Consider the following 14,360-nt stretch of genomic DNA (forward strand, 5'->3'; position numbering starts at 1 on the left):
ATAAAAATGCTATTCACTGGAGTGCATGGACTTTATAAAGTGGACACTGGACAAAAGACGGCTCCGCGAGGCAACTGTTGTGACATACACACGCGTTCAGGGAGATGTCCTCTACCACACCCCACTCTCCGCTTAGCGGGAGAGGTGTAAATTTCCGAGCAGCAGACCTTCTACTGCTGTCAACGGTAAAAATTGTGCCGTTTCCAGACCCAGAGTGGACACTGGACAAAAGACGGCTCCGCGAGGCAACTGTTGTGACATAAGCACGTGTTCAGGGAGATGTCCTCTACCACACCCCACTCTCCGCTAAGCGGGAGAGGTGTAAAATTCCGAGCAGCAGACCTTCTACTGCTGTCAAATGTAAAAAATTGCCGTGTCCAGACCCAGAGTGGACACTGGACAAAAGACTGCTCCGCGAGGCAACTGTTGTGACATACGCACGCGTTCAGGGAGATGTCCTCTACCACACCCCACTCTCCGCTAAGCGGGAGAGGTGTAAAATTCCGAGCAGCAGACCTTCTACTGCTGTCAAATGTAAAAATTGTGCCGTTTCCAGACCCAGAGTGGACACTGGACAAAAGACGGCTCCGCGAGGCAACTGTTGTGACATACGCACGCGTTCAGGGAGATGTCCTCTACCACACCCCACTCTCCGCTAAGCGGGAGAGGTGTAAAATTCCGAGCAGCAGACCTTCTACTGCTGTCAAATGTAAAGATTGTGCCGTTTCCAGACCCAGAGTGGACACTGGACAAAAGACGCCTCCGCGAGGCAACTGTTGTGACATACGCACGCGTTCAGGGAGAGGTCCTCTACCACACCCCACTCTCTGCTAAGCGGGAGAGGTGTAAAATTCCGAGCAGCAGACCTTCTACTGCTGTCAAATGTAAAAATTGTGCCGTGTCCAGACCCAGAGTGGACACTGGACAAAAGACGGCTCCGCGAGGCAACTGTTGTGACATACGCACGCGTTCAGGGAGATGTCCTCTACCATACCCCACTCTCCGCTAAGCGGGAGAGGTGTACAATTCCGAGCAGCAGACCTTCTACTGCTGTCAAATGTAAAAATTGTGCCGTTTCCAGACCCAGAGTGGACACTGGACAAAAGACGGCTCCGCGAGGCAATTGTTGTGACATACGCACGCGTTCAGGGAGATGTCCTCTACCACACCCCACTCTCCGCTAAGCGGGAGAGGTGTAAAATTCCGAGCAGCAGACCTTCTACTGCTGTCAAATGTAAAAATTGTGCCGTTTCCAGACCCAGAGTGGACGCTGGACAAAAGACGGCTCCGCGAGGCAACTGTTGTGACATACGCACGCGTTCAGGGAGATGTCCTCTACCACACCCCACTCTCCGCTAAGAGGGAGAGGTGTAAAATTCCGAGCAGCAGACCTTCTACTGCTGTCAAATGTAAAGATTGTGCCGTTTCCAGACCCAGAGTGGACACTGGACAAAAGACGCCTCCGCGAGGCAACTGTTGTGACATACGCACGCGTTCAGGGAGATGTCCTCTACCACACCCCACGGCTTGAAGAAGCAGCCGCGCAGGACACACAATTTAGACGGGCACTTGAGAAATTCAATCTAGCCAACACATCAGTGTCATTAGTGTCTCAGCAATTTTCTAGGACAGACGTATGCACCATATTAAACAGCTTTGTAGCCCACAGACCTTACTTCTCCTGTTAAAAGCTGGCACAAAAATTCCAAAAACGTTCAATTTCTCCTGTCTGTACCACCACAATGAGTATGCTTTGGCCAGTATGTGTGTATTTTTCGAGTAGTTTTAATGTGCAAATGAATCTTTTTTTCAATACTCTAGAGGACTCTTATTTTGAAGAGATCGTCCACCGGAAGTCTTATATTTGCTCACTTAGATTTGCCAAAAAAACAGTGCCGAGGAAGGCTGTAGTGAACAAACCCTTCTATACAACTATATGGAACAAAGCTATCTCTGTGTAACTCGTTGTGTCAGAGACTGTCTTATTTGTGGAGACAGTGACACGTACACTGGCTCGTTGTGAAAACGGGAGGAATTAAATTTACACACGAATAGTTCAAAGACTGTTTGTTTTGTGGATGCTAACGCTAATACTAAACTATCTTCAAGGAATACCCACGGCCACTTTGGAGGTGTAGCACCGTGTGTTTTATACCAGTAGAAGGTATGTTTTCGTTTTGTTTTTATACAATAAGGATTCCAGTATTAGTTAACACGAAAGAAAACAATGTTTTTATTATTAGTAGTAGTAGTAGTAGGCGGCATATCATTTGCATGTAGCCTGAGATTTAGACTCTCGTATATGTATCGATTCTGACATCTTCACTCTGAAGAGGCTAATTTGCATGAATCATTGAAAAAGCAATGATGCTATAACCGTATACTCAAAATATCAGTTTTTTTTCTCTCCTGTGCAATTCAAAGTCATCACATTTTACTTATTTATAGTTTTCTTCTTTCGTCTTTTTTTCTTTTATTCTGTTTTCCCCCCTTTTTTGTTTTCAAATCCGTCCATTGTCATCCTTCTACTTTCTCTCTCTACTGCCTATCTGCCTAGACTAGAGCTATTATATTCATTGCTGGTCCTTTTGTGTTCCTTTCCTATTGTATATAGTCTCTCTCTCTTTCTGTCGCTGTCTCTATTATTTCATTCCTTTGTTCTCTCGTTACCACCGAGCGAGTCTCGGTTACCACCGTTTTGGTGCTAAATACAGAGAGAAGGGCTGGAGAGAGCGGTGGTTTGCTCGTCACTGCAGCTCATCGACATCATGTGGTAGTTTTCGGTGATATGTGATAGCGGTGGTCACCTTATCACCTAAAACTGGAGCATGAATAGGCCTTTGTAATAATTAACCCTGAACTTTGGTATTGCAATTGTTTCTTTCCAGACTCTGTGGAGTCCAGACAGCAGCAGGTGCAGATGAACTCTCCAGACTCAGCCAGACCTGTTTCAATTAAACAGGAGGTACCTGAAGACCAGCCAGACCTGGTCTCTCCCGCAAGTCTCTCTCTTGTCCAGCTCGAAGGTGTTCATTGTCACATGATGCAACAGTTGCTAGCTGCACTATTGGCAGTCAAATGATTTGTGCTTCAACAGTGTGGAATAAGACACGATTAAATGTTATATAAAGGTAATACTAGTACAACATAAATAATACACATTCAATCTGCCAGGACAGTAGAATATTTTCTTTAGAATTTAGTCAGGTATGCACTTCCATTGTCTGGAAGGATGGAATGTTTCTGGTTATATGGCCTTTTGCACTACACACGGTGCCAACTTATGACTGAAATAGTGAGTCACAGGTTGCACATATATATATATTTTTTTATATATATTGAAAGATTTATTAACAGATTGGAGAATTACAGTACATTTCAAGCACAACTCAATACAAAACTGTTAACTGTGGACGTGGAAGGAGTCAAGGGATTCACATTTATTAATGACATGTTGGTAGGGCGTTCCACATTTTGGTGGCATAGGAGTGAAAATAATTCAGTCCCTTGTTTGTGCCAAATCTGGGTTGCATATGGTTTGTTGAACTCCCTCTGGTGTTATGGGTGTGGACTTCGTTGACATTAAGGAAGTATTTAGACAGGTACATGGGTATCTTGGTGGTGTATCTGTACTCTGTCGTCAACCCTACGCCATTCCAGCCTATCAAAGTGGGCAGGGTCGTTCTGGGAGTGTGGCCATGTAGCAGCCTGACCAGTTTTGTTTTGGGAAGTCTGGAGCCTTGTTTTAAGGGCCTTTGCGGTGCTGTGGTACTAAGAGGTGCAGGCATAGTCGAATAAACCTTGTACGAGGGCTCCTGTAAGGGTCTTGTTTTAAAAATGCAGTGGCTTGTTTTGAAAATCTAACAAGCTAATATTTCTTTGATGTATATACCGTTACTATAAATACACATAGGTTTGGAGGAGTGTGAATCACATTGAGTGACATAATCGGTCTGGTGTCTCTACTTATTAAGCGCTGGCTAAAGTATGTGTGTAATAGTGTATAATAAATGACCAAAACATTCATTACTATAGACATACACAATATTTATATTCATTATTATAGACATGCATGGTATTTATATTCAATATTATAGACATACATAGGCCCTCATTTATCAATTGAGTGTAAAATCCGCCCCAAATTCGAGTGTAGGTTTCGTAGTACACCCACGTCGGGTCGGCATTTATAAAGTGATCGCAGACAGCTGATCCTTCCTAATTTCATTCCTAGCAGTAATAAATGTGACGGCTGAAATCAATCTGGCACGCCCTATAGAATCAAGCCTCGCCCTCGTTTTTGCGACATGAACAACTGCAATACGACCTGGAAACCATGGTTACAGGAACAAAAAGTTTCCCTCGCTTGCCTAAGTTGCCTTGCTGCCCCCTCTCATACACACACACACACACAGACGCGCACACGCAACTTGTTGTATCTTAAATAAATAAACCTGCATGAATTAAATAAAGCTGTAGGGCTACCCTGTCTGTTTCTCCTCTCGCTTCGCTTCCCTTGCTGCCCGCCTCACCCCACCCGCACGCACGCACATATCGCAATTTGCAAGTAACTGTCACTGTGTGTTGTTAGTTGTATATTAAATTATTAAAGTATTTTTAATTTAATATACAACAAGCTATATTAGTGAACGAAAACCTGAACCTGTGAACCATGAATTAAATAACAAATAGACACACACACGCTGCTGTTTTGCATAGGTGCTCCTCCTGTCCTGTCTGTCTGTCTCTCTATCACTGTGGTCCGACCGTGACCAACTGACCATGCACCGCACGTTCGAGAGTCTATTTAGATTGCCTCGCAGTCGCTAGTCGCTGCAGTGGGGGGGCTGTCAACTGTCAATATATGAATGTGCAGCCAAAACCGTATAGCCTCATGTGGCTGGCACTGGTGGTGGTGGGCTGGCTGGGTAGTCTACCTATCTCCGATGCGGTTCCCACTTGCGCTGGCACGGTACATTTGGCATTCGAGCGACGCGTCAGGTTTATTAAACGAGGAGGAGATTGCACATACCGTAACTCCAGAAAGACATCGGCCTGCTGTAGATTAGGCTACAGTAGGCTACCCACGTTGGGACTCTCCGCAGCTGCACCACTGCACTATAGTACTCTCCAACGTCCCGTCATGGAAATATTTCAGCACAAATATTTCAGCCCAAATCCTCGCATGTATGAGCTCATGCAAAACACTGTTTAAATGGCTTAGCATACCTTGCAACATTGTTTTTAATTGCTTGCTTGTAAAGTTGGAAATCTCCTACTAATTTCATATGACACAAAGACACATCGTTGATGTATTCTTTTACTTTTTTTTTTACATTTAGCCCATACCTATACAGTTGTATATAAACATTTTAGGAGTGAATAGCCTACATATGTTTAGATGCCTGTGACAGCCTCTCAGCTGGTCAAACAATGCTGCTCCGCTGTTCTATGACAGAAAAACAGGTGAGGACAAAGCGTACGACAGCTCTCGACCAGACGCGATTTCTATCTTGGCACACGATCAATTTCAAACTTTGGCGCAAATCGTAAATGCCGAACATTGCGGTAATTTCGGCGTACACCCATATTTTGGCCTATGCACGGTTGATAAATGAGGGCCTATAGTATTTATAATGACAAATGCATAAAATATTTTTTTAATTAGGATTATATGGCCATGTTTTTGGGCTTGTTTTGGCTTGTTTTTGAGTGGTGCCCTTATGGAGCTGTGTGTGGGTGGCTGGGTGCGTCTGAGCACGAAAACAGCATGGTTGTTTTTCACCACCTGTGTGCAACCTAACACACACACACAAACACACATGCACATATTAACTGTATATATGGTGATTTTGGGTGTGCCAGTACAGTTACAGTACAGTACAGAGGGTACAGTAGAGGGACCCCCACACGGTCATTTCTCAACCGTTTCGGACGCGGGGCAGCTCGCCGGAATCGGGCCGGCACCCTGGGCGCGTTCCTGTGGGTCTGGATTAACCTGTGATGTCATGAAATACTTTTTATTTGTTTTATTTGTTTATTTGTATTTTATTTTATCTATTCACTTGGTCATTAAGGTCCACAGAATGAGAGGTCTGCTCTGCCGGAAAAAGTTATGGCCATTTTTGTATACCACACCATAGACAACCAATATAAGGCAAACATTTCCAAATTTCATCATGCTTTAACCGCTTGACCACCAGGATTAATTAATCTATCTATCGCGCATTGCCAATGTTTTATCGCGTGCAACCCTTATTTTGAAGAGCCAAATATCCATAACCGGATGTTACAATGACAAAATCCTGTGTGTGGTGTCTTGACCGGCTGTTGTTCTCTCGGTTGGTGGTGAAAAAAGTATCACAGCACCTGCTGTCGGCCGTTGGAAAAAGCAGCTATACCGATGCAATCCGATCAAAACATGGATTAAAGAATATAAACCCTGGAAAACGTAGTCTACGGTTCTGGCGGGCTTCACGATTAATTTAATCCTACGATTACTACGGTTCTAGCGGGCTCGACTTTGAAGCTAAGGAATCCATGGGGTGTATTTTGGAACAAGCTTTCAGGAGGAAGTATATGGCACAAAAAGTAGTTAAAAAATTAAGTGAAAGAACAGCATTTCTAACTAGAATATCCAGTCTTCATCATAAGACCTCATCAAACCCTGTACACTCAAGACACTGCCCCCGCTGCCATCCTTAGATCTCCATATATGGAGCTGACATGTTCTGACATTCCATATGTTTATCTGACCTCAGGCCATGCAAAATAATACTTTGGTCTCCGATTGGCTGTCATTTTTGGGCTGAGTAGGTAGGGAGTTTATTTTATTTTTTATTTCATTCCTACGGCAATGATGGATAGGCTTCTTTTTTAATAACTTCAATATTTGCCTGATAGCTAGCTAGTGCTACAGGTTAAAAGACAAAACAGTTAGCTAGCTAGCTCACACACACTACACACTGTGTAAGCTCACAATGCGGACGTGTTGTGAGCTTGTAGAGCGGCTATTTTGGGTGTGCGGTACCGCCGCCGTGCAACAAAGTCGAAGTATAGGCACAATCGAAACTAAAATGAGAACATGCAGAGATTCATTCATTTCGAATGGAGAAGTGAACCGTTCCGAAACAGATAGGCGGCGGCCTATGTCATGTCACGTATGTGTATAAGTGTTGGGCTTAATTCTTATATGTTCATGATTTCATCCGAGGGACCGTCACCTCTCTCTCTCTCTCTTGCGTGAGCGCAACACTAGTACACAGGTCAGTGCTGTGTTGTGTTGTGTTGTACGTCTCCTCGCGATGACGCAATCCAAAACATTTGCGCACGTGATATTTTAGATGAAAGAAAACTTTATTTTGACTTTGCGCGGCAGGTGGTCTCACCAAAGAGAATTGCCAGTGCTCGTCTAGCAGTCTGCTGTCACCCAGGCGGATGCGTGCACGCAAGGCACTTTTGGGCGAGGTCACTTCTCGCCCTGAGGGCGTCTTACTGGTTTGAGTTAAAGTATCAATACGGCCCTGCCCCTTTTGGCGTCCCAACTGCAACCTTATACAAATGTAGTTAATCAATGATCATCATTGTAGTTTCATTCTTGATTAGGGTACTTGTGAACAGTGTTGGGCAGTAACGAGTTACTAGTTACATATTTCTGTAATATTATTACTTTTTCCAGTAACGAGTAGTATAAGGAATTACGCTGCAGTAGAAGAGGTCCGCTACACAAGCCTTGAGTGACTCCACTACTCGACGTTCAAGTGGTTTAATTATCCTCTTATCTGGTCTGTCAGATATGATGAAGATGTACTGGTCTGGGTTAGGGTTTAATTGTCCTGTGGTCTGTCAGATCTGATGAAGATGCACTGGTCTGGGTTAGGGTTTAATTGTCCTGTGGTCTGTCAGATCTGATGAAGATGCACTGGTCTGGGTTAGGGTTTAATTCTCCTGTGGTCTGTCAGATCTGATGAAGATGCACTGGTCTGGGTTAGGGTTTAATTCTCCTGCGGTCTGTCAGATCTGATGAAGATGCACTGGTCTTGGTTAGGGTTTAATGGGCTCTATGCACACAGACTTATACTCTTCCTACTTCTGGGCCGCTTTCCTACTTCCTTCACAGGTGTTACCGATAATACTAATTAAGGATCTGTTCCATTTAGTGTGCAGTGGTTCTCAACCTTTTTTATTTTATTTCAAGGACCCCCATGACTCTGAGAGTATACAAATGGAAACCCTTACGGATCCATTTGGTTCCATTTGTACACTCTCAGAGTTTCACACCTGTACGGGACCATTTGGAACCTACTCAAGATCCCTTTGAGACCCACTGGTGTAGCAGAGTGTTGCCAGTGAGCCAACATGCACAATAGCACCACCCTGACTCTGTTTAACCAGAATGGAACAGACCCTTCATTAGTATAATCGGTAACACCTGTGAAGGAAGTAGGGAAGGGGCCCAAGTTCTTTCCAAAATGGCGTGTGTGCCCATTCTCCTGTGTTCTGTCAGATCTGTTGACGCGCTGGTCTGGGTTAGGGTTTAATTCTCATGTGGTCTGTCAGATCTGTCCCTGTGGGCCGAGCAGCACCTGGGCGTGACGTCGCCCCCTGGAGGACACCATGAGCACCACACCGACACACCATACAACGCCCACTGCCCCCCCGGCTACGACATGTCGTCGTGGGCCAGCGACGACATATCGGCACTCGGCGCCTCTTCCCTGCTCAGGCACCACAGTGACCCACACGGCGCCCGCCGCCCCCCCGCCAATGACCCCGTATCGCAATACTCTGGACCGGAGCTGCACTATGACTCTTACCTGCTCCAGCGCTACGCCTATGACACCTTGCGGCCCGCCGAGCCGGGGCCTTACCTGAAGGCCGAACCGGCGGCCCTGTGCCCGGGGGGCGTGGCTCAGGATATGATACGCTACAGCCCAGCCTGGCCTCAGCAATTCCCGCCCGCGTACAGCGGCACCTCCTACCTGCCCGCAGGTAAGCTCCACCTTCATACACAGTACACACCTGCAGGTCGTTAGCCTCGTAGCATAATTGGCTAATGTCTTTTTTTTTTTGTCAAATTGACATTTGTGTCTAACTCCATCCATCCATCTTCAACCGCTTATCCGTAGTTGGGTCGTGGGGGCAACAGCTCCTCCAGAGAGCTCCAGACTTCCCTCTCCAGAGCAACATTTGTAACTTCATTCTGGGGGATCCCGAGGCGTTCCCAGCAGATATAATTCCTCCCTCTCATCCTTTGTCTGCCCGGGGGTCTCCTTTCAGTGAGACGTGCATCGAGGGCCTCCCTAACCAGATGTCCAAACCACTAGGTAATCTCTGCCCCATGGCGGCACGTTCATACACACCTGCATGTTGTTAGCTTCGTAGCATATTTGGCTATGGTCATCTTTTGGTCAAATTGACATTTGTGTCTAACTCTACTCTCGTAATACTGTTGCTTCATTGTGCCTTATTGCCTATGCCAATCAAAATGCTTGTTACATTCTATGTCCTCAGCCTATCCGAATGCTTGTTGCATTCTATATGTCCTCAGCCTATCAGAATGCTTGTTACATTCCAAAATGTGCGTTTAAGTCAACTTTTTGACATGGGCAGAATGTTTTTAGGAGGGCCGCTCATGAAAGGACTTATGGGCACGATAATCGGCCACGGTCGATTATCGGCTTCGATATTCATATTTTGTATTAATATCGGTATCGGTGGTAAAAGATAATAATTGATAAAAAAACGGACGATTATTATATGTCATAAATGCGCAAACAAGTGCAACAACCACTCTTTGAAAATCCGGATGTATATAGCTTAGCTGCGTGTCTCCCTGTAACACCGGAGGAGTAGACACAGAGCACAGCACCCTCTGCCTGCCTTGAAGTCCCTTCTCTCCTCCCTCCCTCCCAGTCCCACACACACACACACACACACACACACACACAGTAAAGAGAGAGAGGACCAGGGCTAGAAGGAATAATACTAACCTAACTTGTTTTCCCCATCCTGACCAGCCTATTATTATTATTGCATTTTGGCTATGTGCAATAACTAACTGCAAGCCAATGAAGAATGAACCAATCAGTAGCATTGTCAGTATTTGTCTTAATTTCTAATTCATATTTATTTAATTGACAATAATTTAAATGTAGGCCAGTGTTTTGAGACATAGGCTATTGTCTTTGCCAGCCAAGTCTATGGACTTTGAAGATATTACAATGTTTGTTTAGAGTACTTTAGAGCCAGCCAAGTCTATGGACTTTGAGGATATTACAATGTTTGTTTAGAGTACTTTAGAGCCAGCCAAGTCTATGGACTTTGAGGATATTACAATGTTTGTTTAGAGTACTTTAGAGCCAGCCAAGTCTATGGACTTTGAGGATATTATAATGTTTGTTTAGAGCACTTTAGAGCCAGCCAAGTCTATGGACTTTGAATATATTATGTTTGTTTAGAGCAGGCCAAGTCTATGGACTTTAATGTTTGTTTAGAGCCCTTATGATGTAATGTTTTTGCCAGCCAAGTCTATGGACTTTGATGATATTACAATGTTTGTTTAGAGCACTTTAGAGCCAGCCAAGTCTATGGACATTAACATTTCCTCCCTGTCTATCACGTATTTTTTATTCATTTGAGCCTAATATGAAGGTTCTACGACAATGTTGAGAAATATAAAGATATTTGGTGGCCATCTTGGATAAGAAATGCAAAAACAGGTTAAATCATTAAATTAACATCAATTATGGATTCCTCAGCCCAAGAAGTCACAGAAAACAAGTTCTACACATCACTAGAGGCCAAACCATTGAAAAATTTGTTGGAATAGCTGGTGGTAGCCATTTTGGGCTCTAAAGAATTTCCCCACCCTTTTAAAATGTACACCCCAGCCACATTTGTTTAATAACCCTCCTAGATGACAAATCCATTGAGAAACGGACCTTAATTTGCTCTCTGCAGTCACAGAACCCAAAAAAAAATGACCCAACTATATAGCGCTTTCTCCTCACATTTAGATGAGTATTGTACTTATTGACATGCAGTGGTTAGAGACAATTTTGGCCTTGGACGTGTATACGTCTTTTCTAATCAAACCACAGGTGGGCTTGGACGTGTATACCATAGAGTATATAAAAGGATAGAGACTGATCTGGCGCGAAGCTCCGCCCCCTCCGGTATTCATGTCAGTGGAAGTTGCTCAGTGGCGTTTTGAAGCACCCGGAAGGACCGTCTCAAAACGTCTACTTCCGCATTGGACGGTGGACCACCAAATTTTGGTGGTCCAATGCGGAAGTGCAACCGAGCGCTCAATGTTAAAGCCCAGCTGCACAGGGTTTCCCGGGGTCCGCCTGTAGTCCCTCCTCTTACCACTAGGGCCCAGTGCTTCAACGTTGGAGTGCCTCACTGGCCCCTTGGTCTATACGCGTCTTTAGGGCTTTTTTATTTTACTTTCATGACCCACTCTTCATGACCATAGGTGAGAGTAGGAACAAAGATTGCTCGGTAGACAGAGAGCTTTGCCTTCCGGCGCATTTTTGCATGCCATGCGACAACTTGCTTCTATGAGTGCATATCTGAATGAATGAACCAAACAAATGGAGTAACGCAGCATGTTTTGGCAGAGAAATATGCTATTACTGTATCGTTATACTACTTGTTACTGGGGAAAGTAATTGTATCACAGTAATATATTACTAGTGACTCGTTACTGCCAAACACTGGTCTTGAATATGGCATGCATATTAATTTAAACAATATAACCTTTTAAAGGCCTAAATAACAGAATATTTCTTCCTCTCAACCATTTCCCTTTGTCTTTGTTTTCAATACAGCGTTGCATCACCAGTCTGGCGTCCCTGTCCTGTCAGCTGTGAATGAACAAAGAAGCTTGGATAAAGCAATCTGCCACTCCTGTGACCAGTGTGGAAAAAACTTCAGTAATAAAAAACACCTTAAAAAACACCAGCAAATTCACACTGGAGAGAAACCCCACAGTTGTGACCAGTGTGGAAAAAACTTCAGTAATGGGCACAACCTTAAAAAACACCAGCAAGTTCACACAGGCGAGAAGCCGTACCCGTGTGAACTGTGTGGAAAACACTTCGGTGTAATGTACCACCTTAAAAGACACCAGCTAATTCACACTGGAGAGAAACCCCACAGTTGTGACCATTGTGGAAAAAAGTTCATTCAGAAAGAGAATCTTAAAACACACCAGAGCGTTCACACAGGAGAGACACCCTTCTCTTGTGAACAATGTGGGAGGCGTTGTTATACAAAAGGCGATCTGAAGGTCCATCGGCGCATCTACACAGGGGAGAAGCCGTACCACTGTGAACTGTGTGACAAACACTTTTTGTTGTGATCAGTGCGAGAAAAGCTTCACTACTATTTCCAACTTACAAGAACACCAGATAACTCACACAGATGAGAAACCCTATGAATGTGACCAGTGTGGGAAGTCTTTTAGTCGCCCTAGCGGTTTGCAAACTCACATGCGTGTTCACACAGGCTTTAAACCATTCCACTGAGTTATGTGGAAAGGCATTTATTACGAAACGCAGCCTAGAGCTTCATGAGCCCACACATGTGCAATAGAAACCCTATCACTGTGAACAGTGTGACACGAAGACCAGCAGTGGTGGAAAATGTAAATGTTTTACCTAAATACAAGTATAAATACTGTAATGTAGAAATACTCTGTTACAAATAGAATTCAAAATTGACTTGAGTCATTGCCTGAGGAAGGTCCGGAGGGACCAAAACGTTGCTTCATTAAATAAGAAAATACTCATGTATCGAACAAATACAGTGTGCGGGTGTATTCTATTGCTTTCATCAAAATTGACTTGAGTAAAAGTACAAAAGTATCGGGCATACAAATGTACTTAAAGGATAACTTTTTCAACCAAGGTTCATGTTTTAGGTTGTAAGTAAAAGATTAGTCGTAATTTCATTTGCAGTTTTTCTTTAGAATTAGCGATTTTTGCTGTTTTTGACAGGTGCCAGGCCATTCGAGCATGGAGCTAAATATGTATTCTTTTTTATTTATACAAAATGTTATAGCTATTTATATTTGTATTATTTACTATGGTCCTACTAGACCCCAATAAATTACATCTGGCCACAAAAGATCACAGGATCTACTGAATGTGAAGGTAGCCTACTGGGGGGAAGCCTCATTGTATGGCTCAATATGTCAGTTTGACACATTCAGTAGATCCTGTGATCTTTTGTGGTAAGATGTAATTTCTTGGGGTCTAGTAGGACTATAGTAAATGATAAAAATAGAAATTGCTATCCAATCTTGTATCCATTGTCTCGCGTCTAGGACTGCATGTCTTGGATGTGCATGCTTTGTAAACGTTTGGTATGAAGAATGAAACCTGTCCGACAGGGTATTTGAACAAATAAAATTAATTTTTATCATTTCCATAAAATGGTTTGTTTTTATTTGCCCTTTGTCGAGTGTTGTTCCTGTCCATGTCTTAATTGAGACTGCAAGTTTGGACCTAAAACTGTTGCTTTGATTAAAAGTCAGTCTTCCTCAGTGCCACCTGTTGCAGTAGAGCCGGTGCGCATTCCTGACCCTGAATTTAAGCCTTTTCTGATGAAAGGTTTTGTCTCTCTGACAGAGGGGGGCCCTAAGGTACCTGTTGATATCATCAGGGACACTGCGTCCAATCAGTCTGTAATTCTAGAGCACGTGTTGCCATTTTCAGAAAAGTCTGCAGTTAAATCTGATGTGCTGGTGAGGGGGTTTGATATGCAGTTCGTGGGCCTGCCGCTCCATAACATTTTTCTTGATTCTGATTTGGTCAAGGGGTGTGTTAAGGTGGGGCTCCGTGCTCAACTCCCAATCGAGTGGGTGACTCTTCTCTTGGGCAATGATTTGGCTGGTGGTAAAATGCTCATTAATCCAGAGGTAATTGCTGTTCCTCTGCCGGAGAACTCTTGACGATTTGGCATTGAAATTTCCCAAAGTGTTTTCAGTCTGTGCCATGACACAGGCAATGGCTGAGCGTCAGAAGCTGGAGGCTGAGGTGGAGCTGTCTGACAGTTTTCTGGTTGACTGTTCAGCTGCTCCACCTGCCTCTCCAGGGACCCCTACCCGTTCTGTTGTTTTGCCTCAAATTGACTCGCAAATATGCCTGTCACGTGAGCAGCTAGTTGCTGATCAAAAACGGGATGCGACACTAGCTCCTCTCTTTGAAAGCGTTGTTTCAGGAGAGGCGTTGGAAGATTTGTCAACAGGGCTTTTCCTGAAAAGCGAGGTGCTCATGCGTAAGTGGACACCTCCGCGGCTGTCTGGCCATGATGTTTGGGGGGTGGTGGAACAGATTGTTATCCCTCAGACA

At 44.2% G+C, this 14,360-nt stretch overlaps 1 protein-coding gene across 3 annotated transcripts; it reads left to right on the forward strand.

The window, feature by feature from the left end:
• The first annotated feature begins 1,887 nt into the window (after nucleotides 1-1,887).
• LOC306918950 (uncharacterized protein) lies at nucleotides 1,888-13,431 on the forward strand. Of its 3 annotated transcripts, XM_079531786.1 has the most exons (5): nucleotides 1,888-2,164; nucleotides 2,889-3,026; nucleotides 8,560-8,991; nucleotides 9,129-9,326; nucleotides 11,835-13,431. In XM_079531786.1, exons 2-5 carry the CDS (start codon nucleotides 2,921-2,923, stop codon nucleotides 12,365-12,367), a joined length of 1,269 nt encoding a protein of 422 aa, XP_079387912.1. In that variant the 5' UTR covers nucleotides 1,888-2,164; nucleotides 2,889-2,920; the 3' UTR covers nucleotides 12,368-13,431. The 3 variants fall into 3 exon arrangements, with proteins under 3 accessions (XP_079387912.1, XP_079387914.1, XP_079387913.1); XM_079531788.1 differs by lacking the exon at nucleotides 2,889-3,026; XM_079531787.1 differs by lacking the exons at nucleotides 1,888-2,164; nucleotides 2,889-3,026 and adding an exon at nucleotides 3,072-3,131.
• The last annotated feature ends 929 nt before the right edge of the window (nucleotides 13,432-14,360 follow it).

The sequence above is a fragment of the Electrona antarctica genome, assembly GCF_951216825.1.
Source record: "Electrona antarctica genome assembly, contig: scaffold_119, whole genome shotgun sequence".
NCBI lineage: Eukaryota > Metazoa > Chordata > Actinopteri > Myctophiformes > Myctophidae > Electrona > Electrona antarctica.